General features: G+C 44.4%; 1 protein-coding gene and 1 long non-coding RNA gene across 2 annotated transcripts in view; one reads left to right on the top strand and one right to left on the bottom strand.

Annotated features, from left to right (window-relative positions):
* Positions 1 to 1171: 1171 nt before the first annotated feature.
* On the bottom strand, positions 1172 to 7890 carry LOC143820800 (uncharacterized). Its single transcript, XR_013225518.1, has 3 exons — positions 7862 to 7890; positions 2445 to 2638; positions 1172 to 2251 (listed from the first exon to the last, which is right to left on the bottom strand). It is a non-coding gene; the product is annotated as an uncharacterized LOC143820800 (long non-coding RNA).
* A 467-nt stretch (positions 7891 to 8357) lies between these two features.
* C11H10orf67 (chromosome 11 C10orf67 homolog) overlaps positions 8358 to 19665 on the top strand; it is a 48690-nt gene continuing 37382 nt past the window's right edge. Inside the window, exons 1-5 of the mRNA XM_077303099.1 lie at positions 8358 to 8550; positions 12495 to 12615; positions 14259 to 14402; positions 14930 to 15004; positions 15733 to 15888. Coding sequence (XP_077159214.1) covers positions 8405 to 8550; positions 12495 to 12615; positions 14259 to 14402; positions 14930 to 15004; positions 15733 to 15888 — 642 coding nt within the window. The 5' untranslated portion in view covers positions 8358 to 8404. The remainder of the gene's footprint in view (positions 8551 to 12494; positions 12616 to 14258; positions 14403 to 14929; positions 15005 to 15732; positions 15889 to 19665) is intronic.

Below are 19665 nucleotides of genomic sequence, written 5' to 3' on the forward strand. Positions count from 1 at the left end.
ATGAAAGCTTCTGCCACAATCTGTTATCTCCAAGGCCCCACAATACTCCTTTTTTTCCCTCTATAGTTCAATGAGACCCTAACAAGTAATAAGACTTGTCTCCAGAAATTTTACGGTAAGCAGGACTGCGGATAAGCTGGGGTGGTGTGATAGGTTTGGCAGGTCTCCAGCATCCCAGACCTTGAGGCTCATGGTGACGATGTCATGGAGTGGAACATGGTGATGTCAAATTTAATAGCACTGTTCATGGTAGGATCTCCACCCACCACTAGGTTAATGTGTCACATGAATCTGTGAATACAGGTAATCACAATCATGTGGAATGTATGCAGTCCTGAATCATGAAAAAATATGCGATTTACCACAAGAATGAACTTAGACTAAAGTAATTCTATAGGATTTCACAGCAAAAAGTAGCATGGAAATCTCTGATCTGTTAAATGTAAAGGAGATGATTTGTTAGTTCTAAATTATTGTCCCCCGTCTCCAGTCTGCAGACACAGTACTTAACACAAAAAAGGACACAGATAAAGGAAGTGGGGCTAGTTTTGGTTCTGACATTTCAACCTATAGTCCTGAGAAGGGGTCTAAACAGCTGACTCTCAGGATCAAAGCCCAAAATCTGGCAAACTGTATGTGCATGAGGTGGGGTGGTACACAGCAGAAATCAAAACAAATCGGATTCATTGAAAGATTATACCATAGAATTATTTACATTTAATTAGATTTTAAATCCCAGCAGCTTCCATAGGATAAACACTGAATGATATCAGTTGCACTACAGTATCTAATAGAACAGGGGTAGTCAACCTGTGGTCCTCCAGATGTTCATGGACTACAATTCCCATGAGCCCCCTGCCAGCAAACGCTGGCAGGGGCTCATGGGAATTGTAGTCCATGAACATCTGGAAGACCACAGGTTGACTAGCTCTGCAATAGAACATCATCTGGTTTTGCACCATTTTGTTAATCAAGCAAGACTAGAAGCCTCTTAACCGTCTATAGCAGGTTTGTCATGCATCATTTTGGTCTCTTATATGGCCCAGAAGCAATTTGGAAGGTAGGAAGCTGTCTCTTATAACTGCTGTCTATATAAAAAGGAATCTTTTTAATGTAAAATACCCCCACTTTTATGTTATCTCTTGGGGAAAAAAACTAGTCTTCCACATGATTAAATACATTTATTGAGGCTTATGTGAATCTTCTATAAATCATTTTGCTCTCAGTCCTAGGAATCAAATGCTTTTGTTTGTATTTTGAGTATAAAATAATAGTATTAGTTGGGCTTGTCTGTGTCATTTTTAAAGCTTATATTTCTAGTACCTGGCCTTACATTTTATGCACATGGTCCGACCCCCGCAAAGTAACATTTATGTCAAATCTGGCCCTTGCAACACATATAACATTTCTGGCCTACAGAGTGACAGTAATGTAGCAGTAGATGGGCTACTATAAACATTTTAACTCAGCATGTCTACAGGAATTTCAACAGAAGACGAACTTTGGAATCTGGTTACTTTATCAAAATTCCTGGAGCAAAGGTAAATAATGACTCAGAGGAAGATTGTGAAATTTAAAAAATATTACAAATTCCAGTGTAGTAACCCATGTTTGATCTGCTGCAACAAAGGAGGTATGTGTTTCAAGGTACCTTAAAAGATTTCTTTTGAAGCAGTTGCATGCCCGTTTCATTAAATACATGAAGTGAAACCACAGTCAGAACATTTACACAGCAGGTGAAAAGAAAATTCTGAACAATGATGCTATAAGGCCATAATATGCAAGAAGTATAGTTGTGACAGTTCTATGACAAACTCAAAAGTGCGAAAGATAAGCATGGTAGCAACTCAAAAATTGCCTATAATTGGCAATCAGTTAATTTAGTTGTGTGAAACAATTTCAGGCCTATAACGGCTAAGAAATGTCCTGGCATTTACGTTTTTAGTGTTTGTAGTTTTTTATTTACATTTGGGAAACATTTAATCCATTTGTTACATTTCAGGGATTCAAAGTAGTACTTGAGGTCTTTTCATGGAGACATTCTGTTCCCCGTTGGTTATCATTTTGAATGATTCAATGCAAAGGTAATCCTCAGCATTCCTCCGTCTCCTAGCAACTTCAGTGACTGACTGGCATACCGGGAAAGTGATACTTTCAGAATGAGTGGCAATGACATCACAGCCCTTCAGGAGAACTAGGCAAATGTCCTCACCTTTCATTTCAAGCAGGAGGCTTATATTCCCAAGAAGAGCTAGAACAGAAAATGTGCAAATGTAGTTCTTGTGAGTTTTGCATAAATTCAGCAAGTCTGAAAAAAGAGAATCCACTCATCATCTTTACAGGACAATGCACACACAAACACACACACACACACACACACACATGCGTACATGTACACACATTCCCTTGAATTGTATAGAATCACAAAAACAATCACAGCTTACCTGTGCTTTCTATTTTTGTGCCTTTTGGAGTACACAAAAAACACTGTATTTCCCTTTACTATCAGATAATCTCGTTTACCATCAGTTGAATGCTTTCTTTTGAAAATGAAGGAGGGACGCCACTGAAGTTCAATGCAATAACAGGCCAAAAAAAAATTGCCACTTGAGTGGGAAAACACAAATGGTACTTCTTTCTGTTAGAGAGAGAGAGAGAGAGAGAGAGACAGAGAGAGAGAGAGAGAGAGAGAGAGAGACTAAACTCCAGACAATTTGCTGTCCATTACATTGCCCAGATGCCACTGGTTAATACTGCCTAATCTTCTGGCTGAAGAATTAGTTAGCAGTGTAGTCCTCGGTTCAAATTCCAGCTCAGTCTCACTGGAACAGCTTAAGTTAACTATTGTCTTCCCATCTGCAGCTCTATGGGAATAACAGCCATTTGTTTACAGAGAAAGTGAGGGAAGTTTCAAGAACAGGTAAATGTTCTATAGAAAAACAAAGTGCAAGATTTAGGGGAAAGTGATGTTTTATCGTAACAAATATGGGTAAAATTAGATTCCTGGAATCTGTGTCAAGACCTTGTTTGCTGCATTTTCTACCGACAGGAGCGTCCAATTCTTAAGGGCTACTCCAGTGTAGAATGTGTTACAATACCTAACCTGAATCTGATCAGAACATTTATGATATGTTTACAAGGGGAAAGGGAAAACTGGCAAGGGAATTGTAAGTCTGACAGAAAAACCTGGGGCAGACAAGACAAAGCAAATTATCTCTTCTCTGCTGGCAAAAGTTCCAGCTCCAGTGTTTTGTCAGTCGTATATCTAGTGAAGTAGGCCTTAGTGGAGCCTCTAGTCTGACGTCATTGGATACCAATGTTTTGCCAGATTAGTTTGTGCACTTGTGGTTTGTCTCCTGTATAATCTGAACACTCCCTGGAATGTGCCCAGTAATCAGTGATTACTATGCCAGTGGAAACTTTCTGTGTGAGAGCCAATTTTCTTCATGAGGAGAGCTGTAGCCTGTGCTTATGCATAACAGCCTTTCTTTCATGCCCCAGAAAATTATTTGGTTTTTTTAAATTCTCTTTGCCTAAAGCCCTCTGGTGCTGATATTGTGATCTACAAGGATAAAAGACATGAAAGTTCATAAAAAACTCTGTAAAAATGTTCTCCAATCCTGTACTTTACTGCACCTCCATGACACTGAAAATTAAGTTTGTTTCATTTTAGAAATGTAAAAGAGCCTCTTGTGGCACAGAGTGGTAAGGCAGCAGTCATGCAGTCTGAAAGCTCTGCCCATGAAGTTGGGAGTTCAATCCCAGCAGCCGGCTCAAGGTTGACTCAGCCTTCCATCCTTCCGAGGTCGGTAAAATGAGTACCCAGCTTGCTGGGGGGTAAATGGTAATGACTGGGGAAGGCACTGGCAAACCACCCCGTATTGAGTCTGCCATGAAAACGCTAGAGAACGACACCCCAAGGGTCAGACATGACCCAGTGCTTGCACAGGGGATACCTTTACCTTTAGAAATGAAAAAAAGCTCCTTTTGTACATTGTAAAATGCCATCTTCTATGTTATTTGGCCAGCTAGGGGCTGACATTACATGGATTCTAAAGATACACATAGCACACTTGCAATGCCGTTCAGAATGGCTGGCACAAGTTTCGTAGTGTATCATTGGCCTAGCAGTCACTGAGTCCCTTCCTGCCTCCTCCCCCCCCCCCATAATCTAATTTCATTTTGGGTTCTGCTTTTGGAACTGCAAAGAGGATCCTTCCCTTGGGGGTCAAGGTGCAGTGTTCCAGATCAGTCCCTACCTGCCTTTCCCATCTGCTCAAGGCCCGGGTCAATTACATGCATGCCCTCAGCCTGGAGAAGAGGAGGTTGAGAGGGGAAATGATTGGTCTCTTTAAGTATCTGGCAGATTGTCACTTAGAAGAGGGTAAATGGTCCCTGTTGGTAGCAGTGGATAGGACCCAAATTAATGGGTTTTAATGAGCCAGCTTGGTGTAGTGGTTAAGAGTGCGGACTTCTAATCTGGCAAGCTGGTTTCCCCCACATGCAGCCAGCTGGGTGACCTTGGGCTCGCTACAGCACTGATAAAGCTGTTCTGACTGAGCAGTAATATCAGGGCTCTCTCTCAGCCTCACCCACCTCACAGGGCGTCTGTTGTGGGGAGAGGAAAGGGAAGGCGATTGTAAGCCGCTTTGAGATTCCTTCGGGTAGAGAAAAGTGGCATATAAGAACCAAATCTTCTCCTTCAGTAATATCAGGGCTCTCCCAGCCTCATATCCCTTACAGCAGTGGTCCGCAACCTTTTTTAGGCTGCGGACCGGTGGTTGTGCGAGGGCGATCCAGCAGACCTGCTGCGCATGCGTGTTTGCGCCGGCAGCCGCGCTTCCCTCTCCCCCCCCTTCTGCAAAAAGAAGCTTGCCGGGCCACAAGCTAATCGGCCACTTTGTTTCTCATTGTAGGGGGGGCGGGGAGTGGGAGCCGCAGCCCAGCGCCGGGGCCTTCGTGGCCCGACACTGGGCCACGGCCCGGTGGTTGGGGACCACTGCCTGACAGGGTTTCTGTCGTGGGGAGAGGAAAGGGAAGGTGAACATAAGCCACTTCAGGTAGAGAAAAGTGGCACATAAGAATCAACTCTTATTATTATTTGTTTTTTTGGATTTATTTCCCACCACTATCAGCAAAACTGTCTCGTGGCAGGTTACATAAATAAGAGATAAAACCCCAGCATATTAATTAAGAATTTTAAAATGTTCTCAACCCCACAATACCAAACAAACATGATGGTGAAAAATAACCACAATCTCCTCCCCCAATTTCCAGCAGCCCCCTCCTGGTGCCTCGGGGATAGTCCAGGGGTGCCGTCCATGTAGAAAAATACTAGCTAGATATCAGGAGGGGAAATTCAGAGTCGTTCATTAGTGGATTGTTTACCTAAGGAGGTGGCGAGCTCCTCCTCATTGACCATCTTCAAGCAGCAGCTGGACAGATATTTAACCTGGATGCTTGAGGCTGATCCTGCATTGAGCCTTTATGGCCCCTTCCAACTCTATGATTCTATGACTCTTCCATGCCATCTGGCTAAAAAAATTAGGCTTCATTCTCCAGCCTCCACATAAGAGGGTGAGTACATCCATTGTCTAGAAGCCACAAATAGTCCATAGGCAATCTGAAGTCCTTACACCATGGTGGCTCAAGAGAAACTGCATATTCAGGTTCTGGTCAAGGAGCACCTTAACCACTCAAGCTGATTACAATATGTATAGCGCTTTTGCTTCCTTTACAAGCGTTCTTTACAACACCCATACCACCTTCTGAATAGGATAAAAACACTCAGAGCTCTCCATTCCTACTCGGATCTGACAAAGGGAGCTATAACTCTTGAAAGTTCATACTCTGGAAATCTTGTTTCCAAGGGGCTTCTGGACGCAGATTTGCTCTCCTGCAGGTCAACATGGGTACCCACTGAAACGACCCATATGCAGAAGGCACTAAGGATCTGAATACCTTTATGCCTAGTTTGTGGCCCTCCAAAGCTACTGATTGGCCAGTGTGTGAAACAAAATGCTAATTGTATTTATGCATTTATTTCTTATGTTGATATACTTCCCTCCTTTGCAGCTCAGGGCCACTAATCTGATCCAGGAGGCCTCTTCTGATGATCTCATTAAGCACATACCATGCCATGCACTTAACACACGAATGCGGTGGCTAGTGGTGATGTCAAGGGTGATGAAAACTTTATGACTTCAGAGATGATAGGCATGGAAAGAGTACTTTAAGGACACTCACTGTTTCCTAAATAACAAGGGCAACAGCAAGAGCCAAGGACTTCGGTAGCCGCAAGTAAATTATGACTTCATTAACAGAAATCAGTTATAAGCTCCAGTCGGTTGTGTCATGTACAAACACGCTTCTGCGCATCCTTTTATGCTTTTGGCCACCCACATTGAATCAACAACTCTGATGAAAATACTCAATAAAATAGAAGTGGCTGTCTACAAAGACAGGTATGAGTCAAACAAATACATGCTTAGCTCACCGCCATTCGATTCAAGAGATATTTACAAAGACTTAACTTTGACTGATTGTATTATTTTTTTAAAAAATGATAATTTCAGTTCATAGGAGGAGCTTTAACTCATTGGCAGAGCATGTATCACAGGCCAAACATCCAAGTTCAATTCCTAGCCCTTAGCAAAATGGGGAAAACGACTGACTGAGACGTGAGGATTGTTGTCAGCCAGGAAACACAACACTGAGGCCAAGAGGCCAATGACCTAGATCCTTGCAAAGTGGGGTCAGGAGGGCAGTGATGTTGAGCTGCAGTAGAAAAACAAGATTCAAGCCCAATAACACCTTAAAGACCAGCCAGATTTCCACCTTAAAGATTTCCACCTTAAAGATTTCCACCTTAAAGACCAGCCAGATTTCCACGGAATAACACCTTTTTTTAACAGCTACATATCTCACACCAGCTGGTTAACATATTCCAACAAGCTCTTTCAAGTATGCCTCCGTCAGCCATCACTGAAGAAATGCACACCACTTTGGAATTTGGCTGAGCCACATGGAAAGGTGTGTGAATGACGCTACTTAGAGAAATGAGCTCATCCATTTTAAAGACAGGTTCCTTGACATAAATCAGGACATTAACAAAGCTGCTTTACCTTTGTCTTCCATGAAAAAAGATAATTGCTTTGTGCCGTATCAGGAAAAGCACAACGAGGCCACTCAGATGGCCATGGCTTGCAAACAGCAGAAATATATACAGTGCCTCTTCCAAGAATGGTAGGAGTTCATTTTGGGGCATGTATATAAAAGTATGACCTTTTAAAATAAGGATCTATTTACTGGATTTTAAAATTATGTTCTTGTGTACACTTGCACCTGCTGGTTTCATGTTTGCCTGGGTTGCATATTTCTTTGTGAGAAATACAAAAATAACAACAACACTTGGGTGAATCACTGGCCAAGAAAGAACAAAATTAATTTTTTTTCTGGAAATTGCATATTTTACATCAGCACAAACAAAAAAAGAAGAGGAGTAAAAGTCAGTTTTTATATGCTGCTTCTCTCTACCAGGAATCTCAAAGTGGCTTACAATCACCTTCCCTTCCTCTCCCCACAACAGACACCCTGTGAGGGAGATGGGGCTGAGAGAGCCCTGATATTAATGCTCTGTGAGAACAACACTATCAATACAGTGCAGTGCAGTGACAGGCCCAAGGTCACCTCAGCTGGTTGCATGTGGAGGAGCGGAGAATCAAACATGGCTCACCAGATTAGAAGCCATCGTTCTTAACTGCTGGCAAAATGTATCATCATCAGTTCCATTTTTCCATTGCCGTTTCAGGCATCTGTATCCCATTGTGAACTGCAAAATAACTGTCTCAAACTGACTTACCTCAAACTGAGGAAAATAACTTACAATAAAGAGGGTGGATCATCAAAGCCAAACTTGAATAATTTTTGATTTGAGGGGATTGCTCTTTGAGCATGGTGTAAGAAGACCTTGTGTGATCTGCCTTACCTTCCATTCGCTACAACCAGCCCCTGAGACATCTAAAGTTTTATTCATTAATTTAAAACATTGTTATGCTGCCTCTCCACTCAATCAGGGTCCCTGAGGCAGCGAACATATTATTATTTATTAGATTTATAAACCACCCTTCCCTAATAATAATAGGCGTAGGACGAGACGGGAATAAGAGAAAGTGCAGTTTTCAGACCATCCCCTTGCTTCCTCCCGGGCCAGACTGGATGGGCAAAGCAAGGAATGGGGCGCGCGGGAGGGATGGGGGGGAGGCCAAGGCAGGAATGCCCGTCGCCTCTTCTCCCTCCAATGAAGAGCAGCCTCGGCGCTCCGAGGGCGGGCCGCTTGTTGCCATGGCGCCGCAGGCTTGGTTCCTGGCCCGCTGCGTCCCCGAGGCGGAGAAAGAGGGGCAGGATGGCGGCCGCCCTCCTCAAAGAGGCGGAGATGAGCGCGGCGGAGCGAGCGCGGACCATGCTGGCCACGCGCAGGCTGAGCATCTCCCCGCACATCCTGGAGCTCCTGACGTTGCCCTCTTTGGACGACCTGGAGGCGGATTACCGGTAACGCGGCATGCCCCCTAGAGGAGGATAGCCGGAGGTGGACCCGCGGAGAAAGCGAAAGAGAAAGCGAAAGCGAGGGGCAGTGGAAGGATTTGGCCGGCGCGCCGGGTGGCTCCGGAGCGACTTTTTCCGCCTTCACACCTGCATGTTTCTCTCATGGTCGTTGCTCGATTCAAGCCCCGTATATAGCAGGGGAAGCCAAACTGTGGCTCTCCAGATGCGGCTGGACTACAATTACCATGAGCCGCTAGCAGCGGCTCATGGTAATTGTAGTCCAGGCGCATCTGGAGAGCCACAGTTTGGCAAGCTGGCAGGAGCTCATGGTAATTGTAGTCCAGGCGCATCTGGAGAGCCACTTTGGCACCCCGATATAAAGCATGATGCAGTATGATATAAGATAAACTCTATAAACTATGTAATTTCAAAATAAGTATTAAACAGAGCAGAATTTACTTGCTGCTTCAGCTATGACAGCTATTCATTCACCCCAGATTGCTACAGTCTATGTCATGTTAAGCATCACCCACTGTGTTATGCTGCCTTTGACCATACAGGTTCCCTTTAGTCACTTTGGCAAATAGCCTCTGAGAGGCCTATCCTCCCAGAATCAGTCTAATCCCTTTTTAAAGACATCTGTGCCCGTGGCCATCACTACAGCCTCTGGTAGTAGGGTTGTCTTGTCACCCCTGGCCACCAACGGGGGATGGGGGAGTAGGGCTGCCAGATCCAAGTTGAAGAATCTGTGTACACATGTTCAGTTTGGACATAGGGCCATGTTCAGCTGTACCACTGAATGGAACAAGCAAAGTGCCTCTCTGATGATACACATAATGCACATCTATTTCATAAATATCTTCCCTTCAACATTAAATGCCTTCCTTACTCTTGTTGCCTACATTGGATTGTATTAGAATGCTCCATCCACACAGGAAATATATTTATTTATACATTTATGTCTATCTAGCTTTCTCCACAATGAGCACCCAAAATGGCTTCTCACACTGTTTTGCCTTCCTCCATTTCCCCCTCATAACTGTTCTCCTCAAGTAGCTTAAGCCTGGTGTGTGGTGACTGGCCCAAGGTCAACCAACCAGCTTTGACCATGGGTCTCCGTACCACTAGTCTCATCACTATGCCATGGTGATGTTAAGGTGCACTTAGGGTTGCCAACCTCCAGGTGGGGCCTGGATAACTGGAATTACAGTAGCCTTCTACTGTATAGAAATGTTCCTTCAGAGAAAATGGCAATTTTGGAGGGCAAACTCTATGGCATCATATACCTGCTAGGCTTGCTCCTCAGGCTCTACAGTTAATCTCCAGGAATGTCCCACCCCGGAGTTGGCAGCCTTGGGTGCATTAAAATTTCTTAGCATCTTTTCCCTCTCTCTTTACCTCTGATTGTGCTTGGGATTTAGACAAGACATGTTTCCAAGGCACTGTATTGAATGGAGGCTGGATTAAAATTGAAATGCGTCTCTAATCTGCCTCTGGAACTAGGAAAGGCCCCCATTACTGTAGATATAGTTAAAAGTCTCCATGTCGCTATTTTAAACCCTTTCCGATGTGAAAAGATTAGCATAAGGGAGCTGTCCTGTATGCCAGAAACAAACTACGAAATGATTATGGGAGATGCTAACGTAGAAGGCTATTTAAAGTTCTTCTGACATTTGTTCCAGACTTGGCTTCTCATAGTTTTGTGAGAAGAGTTCCCTCTGTGAGAAAGCCAAGTTTAGCTTAATGACGTGAATGTTGCCTCAGTCTTATTCCCCAAGCCAAAGGCCTACGCAGTTGCCACTTGCACCTGTTCTCTGGAGTATGAAAATCAAATCAAATTTAGACTCGTAGCCACCTCCAGGTTATGAGTTATGAGTTCACCCACACAGGAATTTTGTTAATGTATAAAAGTCTTCTCAAATGACATGACAGTAGGAATCAAAAGAGGGGGACTCGTAACTGAGCACTCATGAATGGGGTTGCCAGCTGCCTGGCAGAAAAAAAGGCCCTGTCCCTTTAATAGAAGCTTAATGGGATATTATTTATTTGATGGTGTTATTTACCTCCATGCTGTGAAAGCCTCAGCTCTCCAGTTCAACATATTAAGCTTGCTGGGAGTGGCGGTATATAAATCCAATTAATAATGGATTGATTGATTGATTAATATTAAAGGAACAGAATATTTTCCTTCAAACCTGTTGGCAACTCTATGCAAAACACTTGAAACTGCTCCATGTTATAGCGATGGTCATACAGTGAGTCACTTGTGTGCAAACAGGTTGCCCAGAAATATTGTATGACCTTAGATGAAGGTTACATTTTAAAATCTAAGTAGGTCTTGGCTGTGGTTACAAACTGGGTGTGAGAGCCAGTTTGGTGTAGTGGTTAGGAGTGCGGACTTCTAATCTGGCATGCCGGGTTCAAATCTGCACTCCCCCACATGCAGCCAGCTCGGTGACCTTGGGCTCGCCACAGGACTGATAAAGCTGTTCTGACTGAGTAGTGATATCAGGGCTCTCTCAGCCTCACCCTCCCCACAGGGTGTCTGTTGTAGGGAGAGGAAAGGGAAGGTGAATGTAAGCCATTTTGAGACTCCTTCGGGTAGAGAAAAGCGGCATATAAGAACCAACTCTTCTTCTTCTTCTGATAGTGACCATGTACTTGATGCATTGGTGTCTAAGTAAATAGCTCTCTTTAATGAATAGGGTTGCTAGGTCCCTCCTGGCCACTGGTGGGGGATGGGAGGCATAGGGTTGCCCCCTCCAGGTCAGGAAACCAGTGGAGATTTGAGGGTAGAGCCTGAGGAGGACAGGGGCCTTAGTGGGATACATGGAAGAAGAAGAAGAATTAGTTCTTATATGCAGCTTTTTTCTACTAGAAGGAGTCTCAAAGCGGTTTACATTTGCCTCTTCTTTCCTCTTCCCACAACAGTCGCCCTGTGAGGTAGGTGAGTCTGAGAAAGCCCTGATATTACTACCCAGTCAGAACAGCTTTATCAGTGCTGTGGAGAGCCCAAGGTCACCCAGCTGGTTGCATGTAGAGGAGTGGGGAATCAAACCTGGCTTGCCAGATTAGAAGTCCGCACTCCTAACCACTACACCAAGCTGGCCATTGAGTCCAGCCTCCAAAGTATCCATTTTCTCCATGGGAACTAAGCTCTATAGACTGAAGTGATCTCCCAAGTCCTACATTCCTAGTTGCCAGGTCCTTCCTGGTAACTGGCAGGGAATGGAGGTGGGCTTATGAGGAGAAAAAGAAAAGCCTACGCCTCATTGCAGGCATCACACAGGAAATTATGTCATCATACCCGCAATCCCTGAATGATACTCTGTTATTTGACAAAAACTCTAAAAAACTGGTTTCTACCACAAGAGTGTTTGCCCAAGTATCAGAGCATCACCCAGGCATCCCTGGTGTAATGATGTCATTTCCTGTGTGATGTCAGCCTCAAGGCCTAGGCCTTCTCCTTTCTCCTGGTAGCCCCCCCCCCATCAGTCAACTGATTGATGTCCCAGGGTTGAACCTGAAGTACACCCCCACCTCCTGTAGAAGGGTCTGACAACCCTATTAGTTATATCATTTTCCTTTTCGCTTAATGTTGTTTGAAATGTCTTACATAGATTTAGTGATCCTTATAAGAATCTTATAAAGTAGGCCAGCACTATCTTTTATCTTGGGAAAACAATAAATGCAGATTCTGTGTTGATAATATACTTTAGAACATGACTCTTGTATGTGTCGCTCAAACGCAGAGAGTAAAGTAAACACTCATTTGGAAGTAAATTTCTTTGAAAGGAATGGCATTTGCAAGGAAATGCATTTCATATTGAAGCATATATGTAAATAAAAGAGAAATGTTTTAGCTGACGAGATAGCGTAAATTTTAATGCTTACTTAAGCACATTATGCCTGCTGTTTAGAGTAGTTATATTTTTAACATAATTTTATAGGCCTAGAATTTCAGAAGATCTAAAAATTGGTTATGCTATCTCAGACTGTGCCACTCAGACTGAGGGAAGTGAAATAACAGACCTGAAAGAATTTACAGTGACAACAAAGAATTTGATAGAGGTAAGCTCTTTTCCATGGTCATTTGGGCAGAACTTTGAATACTTATACAAGAATGGGCTATTCCATTGGGGGCATCTAGCCTTTGGAATGATCTCCCCCTTGTGATTTGCTTGGCACCTACCTAGGCTTGCCAGTCTCCTGCTGGAGCCAGGGGATGCCCTGCCCACCCAAGCCCCACCCCCAAGGGGACTTACCATGAGCAGGAGAGATGCCCAGTCTACATTGTTGGTGGCATGGCAATGTCACTTCTGGTATATATTATAAGTGATATCACATCGCAACATCACCAGCGAAGCTCTAGTTTTTGGGCAAAACTCTATGGCAGAAGTCATTTTTACCATAGAGTTACCATATTTGACAAATACCAGAATGTCTCCATGATGTTGCAATATGGGATGTCACTTTCAGTACATTGCTGGTAATATTGCCTGGGCCTCCCTCCTGGAAGTCCCCCTCTCATCCCACCACTATGAGGAACCTGGCAGCCCTGCACCTGCCCTACTCTCTTTACCTAGGCTTTTGACTACAGGGTCCAACCTTTTTATAGCCTGTTTCCAGTCTATGGCTGTTTAATCAACATCTCTACCCTGTTGTATGAGCCTCTTGTGGCACAGAGTGGTAAGGCAGCCGTCTGAAAGCTTTGCCCATGAGGCTGGGAGTTCGATCCCAGCAGCCGGCTCAAGGTTGACTCAGCCTTCCATCCTTCCAAGTTCGGTAAAATGAGTACCCAGCTTGCTGGGGGGTAAACGGTCATGACTGGGGAAGGCACTGGCAAACCACCCCGTATTGAGTCTGCCATGAAAACGCTAGAGGGCGTCACCCCAAGGGTCAGACATGACTCGGTGCTTGCACAGGGGATACCTTTACCTTTACCTTTACCCTGTTGTAAGCACTTTTATACCTTGGGTTGCTTTAATTGGATGTTTTATTGGCAACCTTTTTATTTATTGACAATTGATGCCCAGCCTTTCCATCCTCATCAGGGCCACCAAGTCAAGTAACAGATTGAAAACATTTATAATGATAACATATCCTAAAAACCATTAAAACTGTTATCTGCTGAACTGTGTCAAGCCTATCCAGGTCTAAGGGAAGGTTCGAGGAAGAGCCCAAGTGATTGAAATTGTCTAACAATGTTCAAAATCTACATTTCGTTCAATGCAATTCTATGTAGAGCTACTGCATTTCATGGATATTGAAGCACTTAGACTGGAGTAACTCTGTATAGGATTGCAGTGTGTGTGAATTATTGCCAATGGGATGCATTTTCCCATGTCTCTTGGGAGTTTTAATTGTGAAATTTACTTATTTGATTACTTAATTGGTATCTGTCCTGAATAAGGACCTGAAGTAGCTTATATCATTCTCCATTTTATCTCCACCACAGCCGAGTGATTAGGTTGAGTGTGTGTGTGGTCCGAGGTCAGCCAACAAGCTTTCCCGGCAGAGTGGAGATGTGAACCGGGGTCCCCCACATTTATGTTCTTTGGGCAGCCAATTGGACAGTTGCACTGGCTGTTTGTTGCCGCTGGTCTAGCCAGGAATGGCACCTCCCCTGTCTGCTTATATGAACTTTTGGCATAGCAGCATCTGAGTGCTTGTTCCATTGACTATGTGAAACATGAGTTGTTTTGCATTTTCAGTTCACTAACTCCATGTACGATGACTTCATGAAGTATAAAACGTTCCTTCAAACACAATATGAAGACAAAATCAGGGAACATGCATTCCATCTGTGGGAAGAAATCAACGACAGACTGGAATACATTGAGAAGTTATATAAGGAGGTACAGGTTCACTTCCATGATCCAGTTGTAGTGTCAACATACCATTTCTAGTTTATTCCGTTGCTGTGAAATTGTTGTGGGGATGATGATGATGTTAGCCATTCAGTTGAGTCACACTCTTGGCGATCCTATGGCTCAACTGTCACCACAATTTCCAATTCTGCACCACTCCTTATAGCTGTGTAATGTTCTGGCCGATGTCCATTTTGATCGTGTCTAACCCCTGTGTTCTTTGTCAGAAGATGGTAAAAAATTTCAGAAAGGCTGCTCTGACCAGCCATAGCACCATCCTTGGTAGTTTCTAGGCTGCTGGGCTGAGTATGTGGGAAGAGGCAACGCAGCTGAGGCACTGGTGAATTGTTCTCTAATTTTGATTTGTTTGTTGCTTAAAAAGCAGAGGAACAAATGGTAACTTGTACCCAGGATCAAAATAATCACGTTGTTTGGACGACAGCCTGTTTTTCGGCTAACTTCTCACTGCCCGTAGCTTAAAAAAAATGTGAACTTTTCTCCCATTGTAATTGCAGAAGGAAGTCAAAATGAGACGCAGCTACCAGCAACAGTTGTGTGATGCCCTCGCAATCCTCAGAATAAACTATGCGGTGAGTTTTGTATTTATATTTTTAATCAAAATGTTTGTATCCCGCCTTTTGTCTTGGATGAAACATCCCTGGCTAAAACCAAAGATAAACTAGCAAGCCCCAAATCCCTCCACCTGTTTGAAGAGGCCTGCTGTTGAAATGATCTCAAAAGCCCTGGCAAACAGGCAGGCCTTGTAGTGCCGCCTAAAATCTCCAGGAAGAGTCCTCCCCCCACCCCCACCTCCTCAGGGACTCCTCTCACAGCCCTAACAGAATATCACTATTTGGCCTTGGTGTGAAGAACATAAGGGCCAAAGTGGTCCTGCAGAGAGCAAATACCCAGAATAATTGTAGGACAGGAGGATGTATGTAATCTAGAAATGTTCTTCTGGTGATTAGTAATGGTTATCTGTGCTTGCACATTCTCTTATTTACTACTTTATTACTGATTTGAAATGTTTTAAATCCTTTTAAGCCTTCTTTTTACATGGTAATGGCCTATGGCTACATGCAATAAAATCTGACTTGAAACTTTGAACACAAGGCTGCTCTTTCAAAATGGGCAATATATGTTCCCGACATTCAGTCCCCGACATTAGTCAGGCTGCTGCCTTTGGAACCAGCAGTAGTTTCTGGATTGTCTCCAAGGGCAGCCCCATGTAGAGCTTGCTGCAGGACTCCCAACTGCGAGGTGAATGAGGCGTGGCTCAGTGTGGCTCTCTCACTGGAACCACTTCTTGCTTCAACAGAAGTACCTCCCTCTCAGCAAAGGTCTGCCTGGAGAAGGGGAAGATTCGTTAGCCGCCCGGTTTGAGAGAATGAGAGAGAGCCTCGAAGACAAGGACTTGACCATTGCAGGTTTGGAAGAAGAAATCGCAGGCTACAAAGCGAGGGAAAGCAAGAAGGTAAGCTGTCTGTGCGTGCCTCCTGCCCAAAGACTGCAGGGGGAATTGGCCGTGAAGCCTGCCTAGGAGTCCCCTGACACTTGGGGCTGCTTCAGGTGGGTAACTTTATCCTTCATAGGTATCGTTGGTGGGTTATAGCACGTGTACACACTCCAGCATGGCACTTGTCTTGGGTTTTATTTCATCACTAGTAATCAAGCCCGCTGTAATAAAAATACAGCGGGCGCTAGGCAAGGGAGTCCCCGGCAGTCGTGTGCAGCGCGGCTGGCGGGGGCTCCCTTGGCCGGCGGCCTGACGCGGCGAGAGGCGCTTTGCACCTCTCGCCGTGTCAGGCCGCTGAGCAGGGAGCAACTGCGAGCCACGCTCTGCGCGGCTCACAGTTGCTCCCTTGTCGGCAGGGCGGGGATCGCAGAACTGGCAAGAAAATCACTTTATGCCGCCTTTAAAAAAAATAGAACACCCCTTGCCTCCCAAAAGCTGCAGAAATAAGGCAGAAGACTTCCGTAGGTGCCGGGAAGCAGTTTATTACAAAACCTAGAAGTGATGGTGGGTGTACTGCAGCCACAGCTAACCCTTTAAGGCTTGATTCAAGTGGGTAGCCGTGTTGGTCTGAAGCAGCGCAACAAAACAAAATCAGAGTCCAGTGGTACCTTTAAGACCATTTGACTTTCCTTTAAGGCTTGCTTTGTTTCAGTAGGGAAGTAAAGCTCACAAGGTTGCCTCTCCTATTGAATCAGTGGGTAGACCATCACCCCGTGATTAAACCTGCACATATGCTGGAATAAAGGACAGCATGAACTGGCCATAAGAACAAGGCTTTCGTAACCATCTGAAATGCTAAACCATTTGGGCCTTTCTGCAAAGCAACGCTGTTCCCTTTTTAGATCCTGTTCCTTGCAGCAAGGATTATCTTAGCACCATCAATGCGACTGGGCAGAGCAAAGCTTTGTAAAAACCCAGTTAACCAAAATATCAATATCCTCCTCTTGCCGTTTTGGTTTTTTGTTTTGTTTTTTGCTCACTTAACAGCAACAGTTAGTACAAGTGCCCCCTCTTGTGGATGAACTAGGTATTGCGGAGGGCTGGTTTCCTGGCAAGATTTGACCTCCTCAAAGGCACCCCCTGGGGGAACTGTAGAAGCAACACAGATCAGCCAGAGCTGACAGGGTCAGAGGCCCATTCACAGATCTTTCTATTTGGAGTTTGCACTTTGATGTAGCATCATGCACAGATAGTCCCTTATGGGAAACAGACGCTGTTGGAATCAGAGGTTGGGTTCCAGCGTTGCGTTAAACTGTTAATTTCTTTGAACTACAGTTTGTACAACAAACTCTGGCTAGTCTATAGATGCAAGAAACAAATCCCAGTTTGTGGGTACTCTCCAGTTTGTCTGCTTCTTGTCTCCTCTCCCTTCAAGCAGAGTAGGACACCTTCACTATAAAAACATCTCTGACCGTGCAGCCACAAAGAGCAGCACTGTATGATAAGCTGTGGTTTGTGGATCTAGACGTTGCAACAAACCACAGTTTCTACAGACTATGATTAAGAAGTCAGATCTTTGAAGCCTCAGCATTCATATATCACAAGGAGCCGGAGTATGATCAGACTGTGGCTTATTATGATATCTGAACGAAGCCAGGGCTTGCAACAAGTTAGCGGCATAAGAAATACGTATGATAATTCAGATTCATCTTCTGTGTGCTGTTTCTTGCTCTTTGGTTGTGCTCTTGCACAGGAATATTCACCTGTGCCTTCCAGGACCCATTTGCTTGGAGAAATTTAACCTGTGAACTGCAGCGGTGTACATCGTCAGCACTGATTCCTGCGGCTGCAGAGAGTCATGACTGCAAAAAGTGCTAGCAGCTCTTCCCGTGTTCTAATTGTTCACATATTTCATGTGAGCATTACTATGTTTATTGCCTAGGGCATCTTGGGAGTGCTCATATATTGCAGGAAAGAATTGTGTAAGCATTAGCCCAAGAATAGTGGCTTTCATAACAATCTGAAATATTAAGCAGATCTGAAGGACTTTTTAGATCATATGTATACGTGGGCCTTCCCTTGTCTCTGACCCGGAAATTGCCGTTGGTTTAAATTGCAGCTGCTAGAGTCCTCATGAGGTCATCTTGGAGGGCCCATGTCCAGCCTATGCTGAGGCAGCTGCATTGATTGCCAATGGGCTTCTGAATCAGGTTCAAGGTTTTGGTTCTTACCTTAAAGGCCATTCTCAGCCTTGTCTCCTTATGCCCCTCACAGGGCTTTCCACTCTGTGGGTATGAATCTACTGGCTGTCCCCAGTCCCCAGGAGGCATGACTGGCCTAGGCCAGGGCCTTTTCGGTCCTGGCCCCAACCTGGTGGAATGAACTCCCGGAAAATCTAAGGGCCCAGATGGAATTCTCAACGTTCCACAGGGCTTGTAAAATGAAGCTCTTCTGCCAGGTGTTTGGTCGAGGTTGGGCCAGGGTTCCTGCAGATAGTGATTTTACCACCATCTGGGTTTTGGTTTTCTTGTGGGTATTGTTTTTATTTGGAGTTTTTTAATGCTATATAAACCGCCACGAGCCGGCTGGGTCTAAGAGTGGCAGTTAACAAATATAACTATAAATAAATAAATACTTGTTTGAGCAAGTTAAAAATAATTGTAATTAGGAAACATTCTCCCAGATTTCCTCCCAAATACTAAATACCGTTAGCTTTTAAGCTCGATGTTTGTGTAAATAATGCTGTGCTTTCTGTAAAGCCCTGCTGTTGAAATACGACTGTAGGAATTTAAAAAGCTAAACCACTGCACTTTAATGAAATTTAATTGGGATTTTTAAAACAAGATTTTGCTTTTAAAGCCACAGATCTGTGCATGTTATTTGACAATGAGAGTGGAATCAGGCATTATGTGTAGTTCCCAGATTCTTTGAACTTTTTTCTTTCATTAAAAAAAATAAATACATCACTACTGGGGCTATCATTTCAATTGTGAGACTTGTGTGTGCTATTTAATCCTTTCTCCTACTCTCCCCTCCCACGCAGCTGATTTTGGCTGTGCTTTAGAAAATGCCTGTGTTAAGAAGAATAAGATGAAGGTTGGTTCTTATATGCTGCTTTTCTCTACCAGAAGGAGTCTCAAAGCGGCTTACAGTCGCCTTCCCTTTCCTCTCCCCACAACAGACACCCTGTGGGGTGGGTGAGGCTGAGAGACCCCTGATATCACTGCTTGGTCAGGACAGTTTTATCAGTGCCGTGGCGAGCCCAAGGTCACCCAGCTGGCTGCATGTGGGGGAGCGCAGAATCGAACCCACCTTGCCAGATTAGAAGTCCTCTCTTCTAACCACTACACTAAGCTGGCTCATCTTTATATTATTTTTATATACACAGAGAGACACGTTTTCACAAGCAGGGCCAAGAACTGTGAGGGGGCAGGGCAGCAGCAGGAAAACCAGGGAAGGGTCCTACGTCCTTCTTGTCCCTTTGCCCCGTACTAGTCTTTCCTTTCCATTTGAAGTATTAGTGTCTGGATGGTTTGTTAAAAGGGTAATGTAAATACCCCAAATGTGTAACCTCACCCTAACTCCCTTTAAATTCAGAGGAACCTAATCTTTGTCTGCAAACCAAAGCTTGCAGTCGGAAGGTCATCTGTAGGACTGTTGCACAGTAAATAATATCCCTTTTTGGTCAGCCTGCTTAGCCCACCTTATCTGCATTGCCGTATCTACATGGGATGCCAGCCGGTATGGAGCAATTTCATTTGGACTGGGATGCTAGGACAGCTGGTTTTCTCTTGA

This window comes from Paroedura picta, chromosome 11, assembly GCF_049243985.1.
Source record: "Paroedura picta isolate Pp20150507F chromosome 11, Ppicta_v3.0, whole genome shotgun sequence".
NCBI classification, from domain to species: Eukaryota; Metazoa; Chordata; class Lepidosauria; order Squamata; family Gekkonidae; genus Paroedura; species Paroedura picta.